Source organism: Dryobates pubescens, chromosome 22, assembly GCF_014839835.1.
Source record: "Dryobates pubescens isolate bDryPub1 chromosome 22, bDryPub1.pri, whole genome shotgun sequence".
Classification (NCBI taxonomy): domain Eukaryota; kingdom Metazoa; phylum Chordata; class Aves; order Piciformes; family Picidae; genus Dryobates; species Dryobates pubescens.
This window is the reverse complement of record NC_071633.1, coordinates 17,951,453-17,969,597: the sequence shown is the minus strand read 5'-3', so window position 1 is coordinate 17,969,597 and position 18,145 is coordinate 17,951,453. Positions and strand designations below refer to the sequence as shown.

At 44.0% G+C, this 18,145-nt stretch overlaps 1 protein-coding gene across 3 annotated transcripts; it reads right to left on the bottom strand.

The window, feature by feature from the left end:
• Positions 1–208: 208 nt before the first annotated feature.
• On the bottom strand, positions 209–17,474 carry NADSYN1 (NAD synthetase 1). Of its 3 annotated transcripts, none has more exons than XM_009897449.2 (21): positions 17,364–17,474; positions 17,083–17,143; positions 16,522–16,638; positions 16,173–16,226; positions 15,694–15,783; positions 14,817–14,868; positions 13,992–14,080; positions 12,472–12,589; positions 11,486–11,617; positions 10,565–10,639; positions 10,268–10,392; positions 9,836–9,884; positions 9,010–9,112; positions 7,984–8,152; positions 7,487–7,622; positions 7,056–7,162; positions 6,070–6,201; positions 5,566–5,635; positions 4,346–4,474; positions 3,438–3,614; positions 209–657 (listed from the first exon to the last, which is right to left on the bottom strand). In XM_009897449.2, exons 1-21 carry the CDS (start codon positions 17,446–17,448, stop codon positions 604–606), a joined length of 2,124 nt encoding a protein of 707 aa, XP_009895751.1. In that variant the 5' UTR covers positions 17,449–17,474; the 3' UTR covers positions 209–603. The 3 variants fall into 3 exon arrangements, with proteins under 3 accessions (XP_009895751.1, XP_054027557.1, XP_054027558.1); XM_054171582.1 differs by having other exon boundaries at positions 17,045–17,143; positions 17,364–17,423; XM_054171583.1 differs by lacking the exons at positions 209–657; positions 3,438–3,614 and having other exon boundaries at positions 4,352–4,474; positions 5,537–5,635.
• Between the last annotated feature and the right edge of the window lie 671 nt (positions 17,475–18,145).

Sequence of the window (18,145 nt, the reverse complement as noted above, 5' to 3'; positions counted from 1 at the left end):
AGCAAATGCTTTCTTCTTTCCTATTCTGTGATCGTCAGGACAGAGAATAACTTCAAGAAGAAAACAAAATACAGAAGAAGCTTTCAAATATGTAGCAGAGTCTTACACATCATGTGGATACATAAAAAATGTGTCAAGTAAGAACTGAGCCAATTAGCATTATAAAATTACAAGTTTATTGCAAGGTGAAATGAGGTTTTGTCCCCCCAACAGCACATGCCAGACCTGTCACCATTTTATACTGAATGTTGCTCAAAAATCAGGTCCAAATTATTAGAACCAAACTTACTATTTGTGTGTGTTGTCACTTTCACAAGACTACCCTGTATTTATGATTGATGGGCTTATCCAAGTGGTTTTAATTAAAGGCAATTAACTCAAGTAGTTGAAGAAAATCCTTCATAAATTATTCCTTAGCCAAACGACGGCTTCAGTGTATTTGGAACAAAACAGGGAGTCAATTAAAACAAAAAGAGAGACCTGATTACAATGCCATTTACAATGCTCATCTCAACAGCTGTTTGGTTCCTCTCTGTTCCTCACCACAGAATGCTCCAGTTTTGAACATTCTGCTTAGCAGACCACCAGACTTAATTCAGCAAATCAGTCCACATCTCCAGCTAGAGAAACTCCTTCCTTTTTTTCTAGCTTGGATACCTGCAAGTGAAAAGGAAACTGATTCAACAGTGAAAGTTTGCATTGAATGTCTCCTGCCTGTTCAGATTTCCGTCACAGAACAGTCTGGAGCTCAGATTTACCAGAAGCTGACAGTGGGATATGCAGGAGAGGACAACTGAGCTGAACAGGGTGTTAGTTACAGTCAAAACAGGTCAAACTTTCTTCCCACCCACCCCACAGCCTCCCCTCAGCGGCATGCTCCCATCAGTTTCCCAGTTTTCTGTCAGTTTAGTAATTTAATTTGGCTGACCAAGGAGTAAAACAGCACCAAAACCATTCTAGAAGCCAGGAGTGACAGGGAGGGAGCTGTCAGATCAGATCAGGCCATAATCTGGAACCCTGCCCCTACCAGAGAGCCTAGAATAATTAGAACAAACACAGGAAATGCTTTTCATGCACACATAGAATTTTATGTAACTGACCTTCGCTGTTGTGAAGAAAAGGAATTACCTTATATTCAGCTAAGCTGTTGTTAGGACTAATATTGTGAATAGTTTCAGAAAGGAGTCCATAAACTCATGGAGGACAGATCAAGAGCACAAACTTAACACAATGTTCTGCACTCAATCTCTGGAAAATTCAGTTCTATGCTCCCCAAATCTGTGGGGACAGCAGGGAAGGTCATATTATAAATTCCCTATTCTTAGGTTCTTCCTTCAACATCTGCCACTGGTTATGAAAGAGACACACAAAGATACTTGGGTTGATAATCTTTTGGGTTTACCAAAAGCAGCTAATCTTGTGGTGTGACCAGTAAGCACTGGGAAAAGCAGATAGCTAATCCCTGGGGGTAGGTGTGCCACCTTTCTTCTGAGCTGTGCCACACCTCCTGCAAATTGTGCCAGCTACAGAAATCCCAGTGAACATTTTGGCACCTAGAAACTGTTAAAATGCATGCTCTGAATGCACACCCTTTACCTCAGACAATGATACTGCACTTCTTAGGGTTGCTGTAAACCACTAGAAATCTCATCAGCCAGGTGGAGCCTCCAGCTAGGTAGAGCTGAATGACTTCAAAACTCCAAGGGCAAACCTGGCAATTCCCAGCAAATACTATGATCTCAACTTCCTCTTACCCCTATTCCTTCTACAGCAAATGCAGAGAGAATTCAGCACTTCAAGGAGTGGAATTGACTACACTGCAAACATCCAAAGTAGAGAAGTACTTTCCACAAATCCAGATTTCTATATCATTAGCACTCCAGACTGTTTCCCTTCCCAAATGAGCTTGAGCTGTAACATGACTCTTCCAAGGGAAAACCTGGCATTACCTAACTCGAGGTGCTTTCCATCTCATTTAGACTTTCTGCCTTATTTTCACAGTCCTGTTACTGTGCCAGGAAAACCTCAAGTGCAGATTAAGTCCCAGGAGCATAATTATCAGCGAGACATTGGCCTAGAGAGTGATTGTCTTCTGAATTACAATCTGTACAGTAAGTGGAAACCCCTACAGTAACCCCTTTCTTGAACAGGGCAGGTTTAACTGGCATTATTGCCAGCTGCTGTTTTCCAGTCTTGCAAAAAGCTACCCATAACAATGAGTTACCAGTTCAGATTACTGCTGAACTCAATCACTTCAGGCTAGTGTAACAGATTCTTCCCCAAACCTGACTCCCAGGAGTAGGTTGCAATGACTAGTACCCTTGCACAGCACAACTGCTGGTACCTACAAACCTAGTTACAAAGTGCAATAATAACCTGGATCATTAAAAGAAAAATAAATCTTAATCACATTTACTGTAAGCATAAAATGATTACATTTTGGTCCAGATCCTAGACAAATATTTTACCCAGCTCTCACTGAGGCCAAAAGAACTTTTGTCCTGAACTTCAGTGGGAAAGGTCCCAAATGATGGAAAAAACTTCACCATCCAGAGCTGTAAAAAAAGCACTGCACATGGTAGCTTTTATCCTAGGTTTCGAGGTAATAAAACATGATTTCAGCATGTCTGGCACTTTACAGATGAGGGAATTAGTATTTTATTACATATATAAACATATTCTTAAAAGTAACTGAGGTGTAAAAATCTCTGGCAGAAAACACTTCCAAGGTGCTAAAAGTCTTCAGCCCAGCGCTTTTGCCATTAAAAAAAATGCATTAAAACAACACTGAAGGTGTGACTGAAACTACAAAAAGCCTCAGCCTGGGTCTCAAGGCCTCCACACCTCACAGGGCTCACACTGAGCACTGTAACCTTGCCGTTGCTGTATTTGAGCAAACACGTGTTTGGGAGTCAACTGAGCTGAAGGTTCAAGAAAGGAATTGTTGCAGAGGCAGGTGGGAGAATCATTCATAATGAATTGCTGCCTCTTGCAGGCTTTTCCCACACAGATGTAGGTCAAGCCTTAATCCTGCAATTAAACAGATCCTTTCAGACAGGTCCTGAACTGAAACTGAAACACATAAGCTTGTTCTCTGCATCAGCGCAAGACGCCATGAGCATGGGCACACCTGTTAGCTTCTGGCCTCAGTACATATACTCTTTTGGGTCTCTCTTCTCTCCTTACTTTCCCAGGGATATGACAAGCCATACTTAACAGCAACACCAAAACAGCCTACCCTGAAACCAGAGAACTCTTACCCTTAGAGTCATGTGAAAAGAACAATCACAATTAGTTCAGTGTTAAATAATTCTCCTAAATAAGAGAGTAGTAGTAGTTAGTAGCTAGTGTGTTTTGCTGGAGATGCACTGCAGCTGGGCTTGTCCCACTGCAAGGGCTTTAAACATGAGCACACAGAAGCAGCAGAGGGCATTTACCTGTTTGTCTATGCACCTAAACTGCCAGGACCACGTGGTGTTATAAAGGAAAGGCCTCAGGTCAAACCGGTTGTCATCTGGACTGTAGTTTTCAGCGTGGTAGGAAGGAGTGAGAGTGGTCATTTTATGTCTGTTCATGGAATACATCCTGAAGAAATGCTTAACCTTTGATGCCACCTGGTGTACAAAGAATATAGCTTTGGATTAGATGAAGTTCCTCAGTGTTTATAAAATGTAGAGAAGAGGATTTTGGAGGCTGTGTTCCAGCTTTGCGCAGCCATTTTTCCTGTCAACATTTACATACATTATCTGCCACTACTGGTATGAGTCAGTGTGGATGATCCTGCTTGGAAGAGGCATTTAGGACCATTTTCAGACACCACCTTGGTCTCTGCACCCATCACTCACCAGTAAAGAAGTGCCTTGTAAAGAAAAACAACCTAACAGCAAGCACTAGCCCCTGCAGTTCAGGTGACAATCTAAAGCTTTTCCTTTCTGTGCAAGAAGGGAAGAACTGCCTAACAGCAAGGCAGATACTCCTCCAGACTGTGTGGCAAAGCAAGAGCCATTTTCTGTCTCAGAATACATAACCACAGGCTTCTAGAGTAGCTAGCCATGTTATTTCAGAAGACAGTTTCCCCCTGCAGGTATAGCTCTGAAGTAATTGTTTTCAAATTACCCAACTGCTATTCTAACAACGTTCACCACGGACAACAAGCTCCCTTCATTTCAGAGATGCCTACCCGTTCTTCCAGCATATTCTGTAGAACTATCTCTAAACACAGAATAACTAAGCTCTCTCTTTCAGTTTAATGGAGCTGTGCTTGATTTCTCTCCAAACATACTCTGTTTTGGCAAAGACATTACATAGATGATTCGGGTTTGGGGTTTTTTTGTGTGTGTATTACCTCTCTTGGAGTAGAGATTTCCTTCCACATGTTAACCAGCTTACAGAACATACTGTATGGTCCAGCCTTTGCAATTTTTCTTAATTTGCCATAGATTGAGAGTTCTGCATATGTCATCCCCATGTCCACCTGAAATCACACACAGAGGAAGTCACAGAAAGTCTTAATTAAGCAAATTAGAATGAAGCGGTTTCATGGAGCAATTACAATAACCCAAGGTAACACCAACATGACATTGCCAGTGGTCAAACAGACAGACACAGAAATCACACAGTGGTAGGGGTTGGAAGTGACCTCCAAAAGTCCAACTCCCCTGCAGTCAGCAGGGACATCCTCCACTACAGCAGCTTGCTCAGAGCCTTGTCCAGCCTCACCTTGAGTCTCTCCAGGCATGGGGCCTCAACTACCTCCCTGGGCAACCTGCTGCAGTGTTCCAGCACCCTCATGGTGCAGAACTTGTTTCTAACATCCAATCTATATCTCCTTTTCTCTAATTTGAAACCATTGCCCCTTGTCCTGTCACTGCAGGCCTTTGCAAACAGTCTCTCCGCAGCCTTCTTGTAGCCCCCTTCAGGTACTGGAAGGCTGCTATTAGGTCTCCACAGAGCCTTCTCTTCTCCAGGCTGAACAACCCTAGTTCCCTCAGCCTGTCCTCATAGCAGAAGTGCTCCAACCCCCTGATCATTTTTGTGGCCCTCCTCTGGACCCTCTCCATCAGGTCCATGTCCTTCCTGTGTTGAGGGCTCCAGAGCTGGATGCAGTAATCCAGGTGAGGTCTTACCAAATCAAACAGTTACATATCCAGCAGTCCCCAGAGGCAGTTGTCAGGCTCACCAGTCCTCACCCAAGTGGTGAGCAGAGAAGGGAGAGGGGAGAAGGAAGGGTTTTGCCAGCAGTCATTTTAACAGCAATATCCCCTGACTGACCCGTTTGGTGTGAAGAAAATTCACAACAAACTGCATTTCAAAACATCCATCCTTCTAAGTGTCCCAAATATAAAATCTTTCCCAAAAAAATAGTTAATTTGCTGTTTTGGAAACTGCTGTCAATACAGGTAAGGCTGGTGTAGGATACTAGTGCCTCACCAGCAGCTTTATGACTGTTGATGACATGCTTGCCAATAAGCACAGCTACATTCAAGAGCAAAAAAAGAGTTACTGGACAAAACACAGATTTGGGGCTAAAGCTTACCAGAGCATTTTAAAGTCACTGCCTATTACCTCATCAGTTTGAGCCACTTGTCCATCCACCAGAGGCTCTAACTCTGCCGTGGGGGGAGCTGACATGATACTGTAAGAAGGAGGGAAAAAAATCAGATGCTGTTCAGTCTGGTTTGTTCAAAATCAAATGCTTTATTCCAAGCTTTCTCAGGGCATGAGCTGCTGAAGGGCTAGGGAACTCGAAAGAGGTGCTGCTTGCAGGTTGTGCCAGGTTTAAAAAGCAATGCTTTACACCACAAGCATTAAGCACTTCCTTCAGTGGAACTAACACCAATGCTTGCCTACAGTAACTCTTAAGACTGGCAGCATTTCAGCACCCAGCAGTTCACACTGTGTAAGGATACACAACGTTTAAGAGCAGAGGGCTGTGCAGAATGCCTTCCTTTATCAGCATTTGCAACATTACTGCAGCTTAGCTCTGCTAGCAGAGAAAACCAAATCCTGGAGTCCACAGAATGCTGCACACAAATACAGCCACCAAGTCTCCCTGCATCAAGCACTCACCTTCTGAGGGCTGTGAGTTGAAAATTTTCAATGCAATATTGTATGAAATTCTTCAGATCAGTTTTGCTGATGCCACCAATGGGATTGATGTCAGCACTGGAGCAATCGTACTTGGTCAAGTAACCACGGAGACTGAGCAAGAGAGGAAGAGGTAGACACTGATGGAACAGCAGTGTAACACCTCACCATTTGTGCTGCAGAAAGGGAGAAACAGCCTGCACATGGCTGATGTGCTTGTATGTATGGACAAACATGGTCACCTGCAGCAGGGCTACTCTAAAGCCATGAAACTGCCAGGAGGAGGAAGACAACCCTTGAAACGATTCGAGCCCATGCTCATTCTGAGCAACCTGATCTAGTGAGAGGGGTCCCTGCTCACGGCAGGGGATTTGGACCTGGATGATCCTTGAGGTCCCTCCCAACCCTAACAATTCTATGATTCTAACCTAATATATTTGATGCAAAACAGTTCAAATGCTGTCCTGACCAACTGAAAAATAAAACCACCAAAACACCCACAGAATCAGCTGCTCTCACAGCTTTATAGAGGTTAGCAGCCCCACAAGCTCAAGGGGATTGCTTTAATCCTTAAATAGTCAGCTCTTAGTAACAGTCCCCCATATTTTTTAAATCTGGTTTTCAACCCAAAGGTCACAACTTGATACATAATGCACCAGCTGAAATTCCAACAAATATCAGGCTGGATAGTTAACCTGGTAAGTGCACAGGCAAGTTCCACTGCAAACAGCTAAGGAAAGAATATTTTACTGGAAAACTGTGACAACACTTTGGCTACACTTCGGAAAAGTCCACCATTTCCCATCTGGGCCAACTCTGCTATTTTCATTAATTTCACTGTTTCCAGTGCATTCTTAGCTTGTTATCTCTTCTGGCTAATAATCTCCACTGGGATTTGGTAGAGTTGCAAGGAAACGCAGTGACTTGTTCCCAGTTTGCCTTGTTTTAGATTTCTATCTTTCACCAACCTTTCATCCACATTGGCTGATCCTAGCACCAGAAGTCCCCCTGGTATCCCACGAGTCCACAGTGTCAGCTGAGCAAACAGGTAGGCAAGGACCATTCTTATTCTAGCCTGCAAAACAAAATGAAGAATACAGCAAATCTACAAAGCAGAATAACTCCTCCCAAGTTGGAAGCAGATGATCTTTTAATGCCCCTTCCAACCTAAACCCTTCCATGAATGAATCTATGTGGGATCATAGATTTCTTGCTGCAGAGAAGCAGCTACTGGAAGCCCAGGAATCTTCAGGGACACACCACAAGATCAGGTTTTCACAGCAGCTCAAGGGGAGGGCCCATTTTGCTGCTTTACTGTTTCATACTCCTTCAGAAACAAAACAAAAACCAAACCAACCAAACCAAGGGTCTGACCTGATGCAGCCTACATGAAACACACCTGTACATTCTGGAGTGCCAGGTTTTCTCTGCTGCTCCCTCCATAGGCAGCAAACCGGGGAGTTCGACCTGTCACCATGCTGAAAATTCCCACAACAGCTTTCACAGCCACATCTATGTTCAGGTTGATGTGGTAGCTGAGAAGAAGTCAAGCAGAAGTGACTCAGCTAGCACAATTTGACTCCATAAAATAGCCTTTAAAATAAACAACACCCCCCCACACTCTATGAAATGATGTTTTAAGGCTGCTGCCATCTCAGATCTGGTAGGAAAAAACTTAGGAAAGAGTAACACCTTCCAGGGCCTCTTTCCAAATTCCATGCCCTTCAACAAATGCTTCTAAGTTTGCCTCACACTGACAGGCTTCATGGCAGCAATACTCCTGCTTACCACACCTACTGCCCCTCTCCTGTTTTTCCCTGTTTTAAGAGTTTGGAAGCTTTACATGCAAGTCTTTGCCAGAACATCATTTTATTCCTAGCACTTTTCCACCTGTACCTGCCTATTTGCTCAGCCAGCTGTTTAGCCCTGTTGCAGGTATCCTGGGAGGAGTTCTCACTGGCCATATAGCAAGTGGTAAAGACACGCTTGCAAAGTTCTCTTGGATCCTCAGGGACGTAGGTCTCATCGTTCACAACCCTGCGAGCATCAGCCAGCACCTCTGCATCTGTGGACAGAGCAAGGGAAACACAACAGCAGTGGAAATTGTGGTGCTCCTGCTATCTGGAATATGCAAATCTCTTTTATTTCTTGTATTCCACTGCCCCTCCACCATCTAACTCCCCAAATATCCTTTCTTCTACAAATAAAAGATACATAAATCCTTTGGTTCTATCCCTTAAAGAAACTTCCTAAGAAATAGGATCCATTATGTCTTAAGGCTCAGCTAAATGCATGTAGTCTGATTAAAGCCAGTTTAAGAGCTTGAACCATGCTTTTTTTTCTTATAGTGCTGAATTGAGCAGAAAGAAAACTCTCATGATAAACTGAAATCCCCAACCTACAGCAGCCAACATTTTGAGTAACACAGGATCACAGAATGGTAGGGGTTGGAAGGGACCTCTGGAGATCATTGAGCCCAACCCACCTGTCAAAGCAGGCTCACCTAGAGCAGGTCTCACAGGAACACATTCAGGTGTGTTCTGAGTGTCTTCGGAGATGGAGACTCCACCATCTCTCTGGAGAGCCTGTTCCAGTGCCCTGGCACCCTTAAATTACTGAAGTTCCTCCTCATGTTTAGATGGAACTTCTTATGTTCAACTTTGTGCCTGTTACCCCTTGTCCTGTCACTGGTGAGCAACTCTAGACAGAGTTTGAGTTCCACATCCAATTCTTAAACACCAAATGAAAACTATAAATTCACTTCAAAGAACCTGAAATCTGGATGCACATTTTTAGCTGCATTTCTGAAGTGACACAAAGAACAATGGGGCAAGACCCTACCATTGCATCTATTGCACCAGCTAACATGAACTTGTCCACAAGCACTAGTACACGTGGCTAGTCAGACACATGTCTACTTACTTCCATTCCTGACTGCCAGGCAAACCTGGTGACACATGGAGTACACTATGCAAGCTGTGGCAGAGCTGTCAATTCCACCACTAAGAGGGAGGAGAAATCCTGCCTTGAAAACACAGCAAGGAAGATGTTCCAAACAGCAAAATCAGGAAAAGATATACTGTAGCATTCAGAAACATTGGCAAACCCTTGCAAAATAATCCCACATGCATTGCTCAAGTCTGCTTATGTCCTGCTGGAGGAAACAGACCAGACCTACCAAACCCTCCTGAACTCACATTGACTGGATAATCAAACAAGTAGTCAGAGTACACTCTTTGGCTACAAAAGCTTCCAGTGAGTCTTTGCCCTTTAGTAAAACAGCAGAGCTAACAAAAAGAATTAAAATTTTCACATATATTTCACTATGAAGCTGAATTACTCCTTCATCTCACTCTGCTTATTTTGAACACCTCCATTATGCCACTAGAATATTTTTACTTCCTCAAGAAAACAGAGTTTCAGAAGAAAATTAATTCCCTTTACTGGGCAAGCCAAAATGCTGCTTCCAAAGACAGCAAGGTTCCTAGAGGAAGGTCTGAAGAGCACACTGAAGCTACACTCTGCATAGGGGGTTTAAGTCTGCATGAGCTACCCGTGAATAACTCAAACCTTGCACCTAGGCCTAGCCTCACTTTGTATGAACAGGAGAACAGGACAGCAGTGAGCTGTCTCCGCGGCACAGGACAGCAGTGTGCTGTCCCTGCAGCACAGGACAGCAGTGAGCTGTCCCTGGGGCACAGAAGGGGGTCCCTCTGCCAAAGCAAGGAACAAACTCAGTTGTTCTTACCTGTTTGCTACGCCTTAGATAGTCCCAAAGCCAACACGCAGGACCAAGGCTGAAATTACAGAATATGCTTATTCCAAGAGGGTTATGGAACAAGACCTAACCGAGTCAACAGTAAATACTGTGGGCTCACAATCGGACACTTTCCTTCAATACAAACAAATATAAATCTAATTTAAATGCAATTTAATCCCTAATTTAAACAGCATTTATAATTTACACATCATTTAGAATTTCAATAGAATTTCAAATGTAAACATGTGATTTGAATATACATTCTCATTTAAATAGAATATTGAAATATAATTTACATCTAAATAAATGACTGTAAATGAGATCTTCTGCTTATCTCTTTTTATAGTTTGAGTTTTGATTTTGTTGTTGGCTTATTTAAATCAAAATAATTTTCAAGCAACAGATTCAGTATGTGATTACCTGATCTCCTCCTCAGGACTGTGATGTCTCCACTGGATTGGTGTGCAAGTAGGTACAGCTGCATCATCAGAACACGACAGGGAAAAATTCACTTTCACCCTGGGATAAGGATTCACTTTACTTGCCTAAGCAATAGTACAGAAGAATTGGGAAGGCATCAATTTTAAGGTTGTGTCATATAGCTAGAGAACAGCAGACCTATAGAATATTGTGAAAGACATGCAGGTACTTTGAAAAATCAGTAGCCATTCAAAGTTGGCAGAACTAACAAAGCTGAGCTCCAGAAAGAACTCTCACCGCTAAGTTCCGAGAGGAAATCTCTGCTCTGTAACTCCGAACATCCTCCAAGTCCAGAGTGGCAACCAGCACCTCCTGTGGAAAGACATTCAACATTAGACTGATTCTCCACAAGCAGATAAACAATATCTGACAGGCCTGGAGAAGAATGCACTCAATTTTCTTCAACACAGACTTTGAGGCTCACTTCACAAGTCACTCCTGACTCAGCAGAATTATTGCATCACCAAGTGAGCACAGCTGGCTCCCTTCCCTGGGTACATCAGGACATACATGAACCACAAGTTTACAGCACTTGTCAGGTGGCTGAGCCCAGTGTCTGGAATGTCTGGAAAAGGCTGAGCATAAATGCAGCCCTACTAATTTGTCTAATACATTTGTCCAATAATATCCAAAACAGGAAGGACATGGACCTGATGGAGCACGCCCAGAGGAGGGCCACAAAAATGATCAAGGGACTGGGAGCAGCACTGCTAGGAGAACAGACTGAGGGATCTGGGGTTGTTCAGCCTACAGAAGGCTCCAGGGAGGCCTAATAGCAGCCTTCCAGTACATGAAAGGGGGCTACAAGAAGGCTACAGAGGAACTGTTTCGAAAGGCCTGCAGTGATAGGATGAGGGGTAATGGTTTGAAATGAGAGAAGAGCAGATTTAGATTGATGTTAGGAACAGGTTCTTTACTATGAGGGTGGTGGAATACTGGAACAGGTTGCCCAGGGAGATAGCTGAGGCCCCATACCTGGAGATATACAAGTTGAGGCTGGACAAGGCTCTGAGCAACCTGCTGTAGTGGAGGATGTTCCTGCTGACTGCAGGGGGGTTAGACTAGATGACCTATGGAGGTCCCTTCCAAGCCAGACCATTCTATATTCTATGACTCTAATTCCAGCTGTACCTAGCAGCTATAGGTTGAACACATTACCACATCATCAAGTGAGAACTGGGATCCTTGGGCAACAGTCTCTCCGTTCAGGGAAATCATGGCACAGCCATCATAATACAGCCGATCACCATCACAGCCCTTCTGGTTAGCTAAAAGATAAATTCCACCATTCTGGGAGGAAAGGAAACATGCAGAGAAAAAAAATACACTTTTCAGAATATAGCACCTGAAAGAGTGCTTAAAGACAAAAAGTTATTTCTCTGTCCCTCTCCTCCTTCTAATCTTCCTCTGTCTTCACACTGTGACTGATTTACAGCTGGGACTTCCTTGTCATTTGAAAAAGTACTCTGCATGTGATATACTCAGACTGGATCTTAGGAAGTTTTTCAGTGCTGAGACTCTGGAATAGGCTGCCCAGGGAGGCTGAGGATGAGGGTGTTCAAAGCCAGATTGGACGAGGCCTTGAGCAACCAAGTCTAGTTGAGAGGTGTCCCTGCCCATGGCAGGAAGGTTGGAATAGATGAGCTCTGAGGTCCCTTCCAACCTGAGCCATTCCATGATTCTACACACAGCAGAAACAAGCATGTACATAAGTAAACATATTAAGTGAGGCCCATCCCTTTCACACTCTTGGGGGACAGGAATCTTCTGTTATTAACAGGAGTAATTCCCTGGGCTGCACTTCTACAATGAAATTCTACATTCAAAGTGAGCTTGAGAAAAGCAGGAAGATAATGACAGAAGCTGTGTTGTGTTATGTGAGGACAGAGCAAATACTGTTAAATACAAGCAAAGCTTCCCATGTTGCAATCACAAAGCAGTTGGACAAATTCAACACTTTTCACAGTGTAAGGCACATTAATTTCTTCATGCTTGTTCCATCACTGCTAGACAGGATTGCAGTCTACCAACTAAATATTTTTTTAAAAAAATAAATAAAACCTCCAAAGGAGAAAAATGTGTTTTAAGTAAGAAAACTTGGGCCCATAACCAAAACCAAAATGTATTTTTTTCCAAGTGTATACCTTTGCTGTGGCAGAGTTCACTAAATCCACTCGGGTGTGAGCCTTCCGCAGCACGTGGTGACTCCCTGAAGAGTTAGTGAAAATTTCCACACCATCAAGACCCATTTCAATATGAGGGCTGTCAAAGCAAGAGGCAGAAAAAGCCATCCAGCTGGCAATACTATGCTGTGAACACTGCAGGTATCACTTCAAACCAGTGGCAAATAAAACCAGCTATGGTGCTGTCAGTTTTCTGCATGCCTTAGCTCAAACAAGGAAGGGAATCTCCAAAACATCTCTTCTCTTGCAGTGCCTGACTCTTCTGTCAACAAACCTACAGTGACTACAGAGGGCAGAAGGGCTTTTGCTCATTCTATTTGACATGAAATGCTACCTACTTTATCCTACAGAAGCCTGGGTTGCAAAGAGAGACTAGGACAGCCTTGGTCTGAAAGGGCAACGTGGAGGTACTCTTGCAAAGTCAGTTATCCCATTTTCCTTCTCTCATAGTAAATCTAAAAGCATTAGTAACCCACAACCATGAGAACAGGACCTTTCTTTTCTTTTTCCAGTGTCAAAAGACAGAAATACCACAACCCCACATCTGCAGTTATAAGGAAATTAAGGTCTGTAAGAGGGAGATTTGGAAACACATCAGGAACATTCTGTTTGTTTTGTCTTAACTACAGCAGCTTTCTCCACAGCCATATCACCACCCCCACTCCACGTCAGACCTTTGTGAATGAGCTGCTCTTTGTGGCTGGGCAGAACTTTATATTGTAACAGGAACTAAAACAACATCAGGAAATGTTGCTTAAGGCCACCAGTCTTTGCTTTCCCTTGGGCTCCTATTGTTGTTTTTGTCTGCCTTGTATTTATGTGCTGTCTGTTCAAAAATAAAGCAGAAGGTTTAAGCTAACAGCTAAAAAAAATAATCGAGACATCTCAAAGTGATGTTGCTTAGAAGCCTCTGCTCTAGCTTGTCAAATACAAGAGAGCTCAGTTTGTTCAGTGGAATGCTTTGGAGGAATTCATCAAAGCTGAAGATAAAAAGAATCAAGTAAATAACATAAAAGGACCTAAGAATACTCTCAAAGTTTAAAGACAAGGCACAGACCTGGGACAAACAGGAGATTATAACTGCTAGACAAAAATTGATCAATACACAACAGCTGTCACTTGGACAACAGAGAAAGTTACAGAGATGGGTTCAGAGGGGACATTTCAACCTCTGGTTAAACTAAAAGCTGACCAATATCTGAATGGGAACACTAGAGTTCTCTCTCTTTTGTCTCCTCATTCAGCTTCTCTGTATTTCTCTCCTACCTTTTCTTTCAAATGAATTCCACTTAAGTTCCTAAACTTACTTTGCCACCCCACATTAGCCTAGTGAAATCTTTCCTGTGATGGCTTTATTGTTGTTAATTATATTTTAGTCCACTGACACTCTCTGGAAGATATACTACCAGGAAGAACTCATTTATTTCAGGGCAGGACCAGGGTATGTTTTAGTTTCCTGTCCATTTCTTCTTCTCCTTTACCTGTTTGGTGCCCAGAGTTCTTCACATATTTCTGCCCCTAGGCAGGTATCTTTGGTGGCTAGCACTGCATCCCCAAAAGGAACAGTTTCCTGAGAGAAAGAAAAGAACATCCTTACACACAGGTCCTAGAATAATCTATTCCATTTGATGAGTTAACTACAAGTCTAAGGAAAAACATAAAATGGACTACTCACTTCTGTGAGTGACGCAGTAGCAATCACAGTGCAGCTTCCTTCATTTTAGACCAAGTGCAAGTAAAATAAAAAGCTCTAAACTGCAAATCACTGAATTGGGCTGAAATTTTGCGTTGGAATGTCAACACTATTCAGATCCAGTGCTTTGTTGCAGGGCAGAAAAAACTGCTTTTGAATTAAACAAAGCAAGACCGTCTTCCGCTAGGAATCTCACTCATGGTTTCGTGGGAAATAGGCTAATTTTTAGACCTCTGAATCAAGAAAGTTAAATATTTTTTTATTCTTTTTTTTTTTAACCTCAAAACACATATTTATTTCTAATCTTAAGCACAGATAAACTCCAGACCAGAGTTGAGCAAAATAAGGCAATCAAGGTCCTGTATATATAAATAAATGAGGCTAATTCACAATTCACTCCGTTTGCTGCCAGACACTACCATCAGCCAAGGTTAAACTGTGCTCTCATTTAATGAAGCTGAGAACTGTCACTGAAATCTGTGAATCTCCAACATGACTGACAGCAGAATTTGGTGTACTACAGTTTTATGCCACAAATCCTATTCATTTCAATTGCTGGATCTGGAAGATGCTCAAGGTACAAGGAGAATTAAGAAGTTCTTTAAAAACTTACCTGCTCGGTCACCTCCTGGATTATCTTGGGTAGAAAATACTCCTCCACTTGCCTAAAGCAGGTACACAGGTTGTGAAAACATCATTATGTGAATCACAGCATAAACCCCAAATTCTCATCTCCACATTCTGTCACCTTCCAACACTGATTAGAGAAATTGTATTTCAGCTTTACAGGACTGTGTATGATAAGATTATGAAGGAGCAATGTCCCACCTTGCTTCAGAATTGCCTGGTAAACAATGCTCCATCCTAGCTGCAAACTAGACCTAACAAAGATCACACCATGCAAGCCAAACATGAAACAAAAGGTTTTTTTTTTTGCAGTGTTACTACACAAGAAACTCAGCACTCATCTGGTACTGACTGGGCTGAAGAGAACAGATGCTCAAGGGGTCTCTCAGAAGTACTTCACTGAGATCATCAAGTCAGAACATTCTCTGACTAAAGGATCAGTGCATGGTATCAGAGATGAGCATCAGGTATATTATGCAGCACCATAAGGTATGTAGCTTGAATCCTGAATTCCAACAGAGCTTATCCATTTCACACTGATTTCCAGTTTAATACTGAACAGGGTGCAGCGACTCCAGCCCTGAACTGCATGCAGTTATAAAGTGGGCACAAGGAAAACAATGCTGCTACACTGACTTGCAGCCTCATTCTGACACACTTTTCCTTCCAGCTCAGCAAAACTAGTCTGACTTTACTTAATTTCTAACTGAGCTTGAGCTACGTAGCTCAGCTGACTCTGTCTTGCTGCTCACCCTGCAGCAGCACTGATGCACTGCTGATTTCAAAGAGATTTCAATCCTCCTGCTGTGGTTCAAACAGCAAGCTGTGGTTTGTGAACCCAAGTTGAACAGTAGCCAGCCCACCTTGCTTTGTTCCACGGGGTAAACCACCTGAGCTCTCTGTAGTTTCCTGCATTCGCCAGTGATATTTTTGGTCTGATCAGAAGAATTTTTCTTAATACATAAAGCAAAACAGAAAGGGTGAGTTAAGACCTGATGTACAGCTAGGCAACACTAAACAAGAACACTAATACCAACCCTTTTTCCTGTTATGATGTATATTGAACAACCACTACATAAAGTGATTTTTAAAGCACCTGTTTGCAGACTTAAGAGTTTTGGTGGGGTTTTTTTGGGGTCTCTCAGGAAGCAGTAGAAATTTAGTTTCTACAAATTCAGAAAGGGAAAAGGGATAATGGAAACCATGAGCTGTCTTTTATAAAATTTAGTAGATAGGAAGACAACTCCACCACTCTACACAGCACTGAGAAACTTAAGGGTCAAACATGTCTCTGAAAGGACACACTCAAGGATTATCCCACAACACATACAGAACTGCTTACTTATTTAAAAAGATCACTCGGCAGTTGTAGCGAACGTTTCTGTGCAGAACAGGCCTGTGAAAATAAAAAGCAGAAGTTACCAGTGGCTAATCTCACCACATGAAATTAAAAAAGCTACTTCAAGGTTCCCAAAAAGGCCCAAGCAAAGATTTCCATCTTTGCAAAGTTTATCTTTCAGAAAGTGTTTTGCATGTCAGTCCTAGCCATGGTAATTAAAAGGGAAAGTAGCGCAGCTCCCAAAATGTGATTAAAGGTTTGGTGTAGTGCAGAGCCCTTGCTACCCAGAAACACAGCAGAGGCAGCATTCCTGAGCACCTACCCCTTTACAACATCCATAGGAAAAACTTACATGCCCACATCACAGATAATATCTTGAGCAGCTGGAGACTCCAAAAGCTTTGCCAGAACTTGAAATGAATGCAGGAGGGTGTCAGACTCATAATAGTGATCCGAGCAGCCGTAACCACTGCATAGAAAAGCATCAGACATAAAAAAAACCATCAGCCAAATCAGCACCAGAGCCAAGGGACCAGCAGTACCTCAGCTACAGAACACCCCATCCACACGGGCAGTTTATACAGAACAGGCAAAAGCAGTGCTGCCAAGGTCATCCCTATGGACAGCATTCAAAACTCTGGATTGCTGGGATTTTCCTTGCAGGAGCAGCAGCCGAGGCCTGCAGAATTCAAAGAACCACAAGGAGACTCATTGAAATAGGTCAAATTACCAGTTCCAGTCACGTTTCCAAGAGAAGGAAACCAACCTTGTGTTTCCAGCTACACTTCTCTTTGCAGTAACATGCTTTAAGTGATGCTTTGGGCATTACAGTGCTGAATGGCTGATTTTCCTACCAACCGTTCCTCAGTAAGTACCTGGGAAAGTCCCAAAGCACAACCAGCAAAGCTCCTACCAGATTTCCAGCTCAGGACCAAGCCGATACCGGGCTCCTTTGCTCTTTGCGATGTCGATACCTGGGAAAGGGTTGCATTAAACATCAGCCAGACGCTCAGGACAGCCCTGCACCGCTCGGCCTCCCCTTGACACGGGCCCCCGCGGCTCCGGCAATCGGACAGCACAAACCAGGTACCGCCTCCGGTGCTGCCCGAGGCGAAACGCGCGACGGGGAGGCCCCTTCCCCACGGCAGCCGGCGAGCTCTGAGGGCACCGAGCCGACGCCTCCGCCCCACTCACTTCTCAAAATCCTCTGCAGGTTGCCGTCAAAATCCAGAGCCCACTGGTTGAGGGCACAGGTGGCCACGGTCACCGCACGGCTCATGGTGCTCAAACACCGCCTCCGCTGCCTCTTCCGGGGCGGTACCGGGGCGGCACAGAGCCGCTCCTCCCGGCACCCGCCAGTGCCTGCCGGGGGCGGGGTGTGGGTGTCTGCTCGGTGGGGCCGGCAGCAGCTCCCGCCCCGTCAGAACAGGAAGCGCCGGCTGCGCTGAGCGCTGCTGCGTAGCCGCAGTGTGGCTTTCCCTGCGGTGTATTCTGCTGCAGCCCCAGGCACGGTTTCTGCGGTTTCGTATCCCCGGAGCCCAGAGCAGCGGCGATGCGGTCTGAGCCCCCTTCTATTTGTTTTTTCCCCTGCAACTTCTAAAATTCGTCCTTCAAAACAAGTTCAGAGTGTGAGGACTGAAGGTACCCGGAGCAGGGGCCGTGTTCGCCTTTAAGCATCATCAAGGGAGCTCTCAGGGTGCAACCCGCAAGGCAGCACAGGGCTTTACAGGGTCCTCGTTCCCCGGTTCAAGGACAAGGAAAGCCACCAAGGTGATGAGACGAAGGGACTGGAATATCTACGAGGAAAGGCTGAGAGACCTGGGGTAGCTTAGCCTGGAGGAGGCTGGGGCGGGGGGGGATTTTATTGAAGCGTATAAATATCTAAAGGGCCAGTGTGAGGAGGATGGAGACAGACCCTTTTCGGTGGTGTCCAGTGGCAGGACAAGAGGCAATGGGCACAAACTGGAACACAGGAG

Excerpts from the sequence above, each read along its gene's own strand:
- NADSYN1 (XM_009897449.2), bottom strand. The coding sequence starts at position 17,448 with ATGAGCCGTGCGGTGACCGTGGCCACCTGTGCCCTCAACCAGTGGGCT. Across the intron at positions 9,885-10,267 it reads AGTCCTGAGGAGGAGATCAG|CCTTGGTCCTGCGTGTTGGC; the intron begins GTAATCACATAC and ends CTGTAATTTCAG. Across the intron at positions 9,113-9,835 it reads ATCTAAGGCGTAGCAAACAG|GCAGGATTTCTCCTCCCTCT; the intron begins GTAAGAACAACT and ends TGTGTTTTCAAG.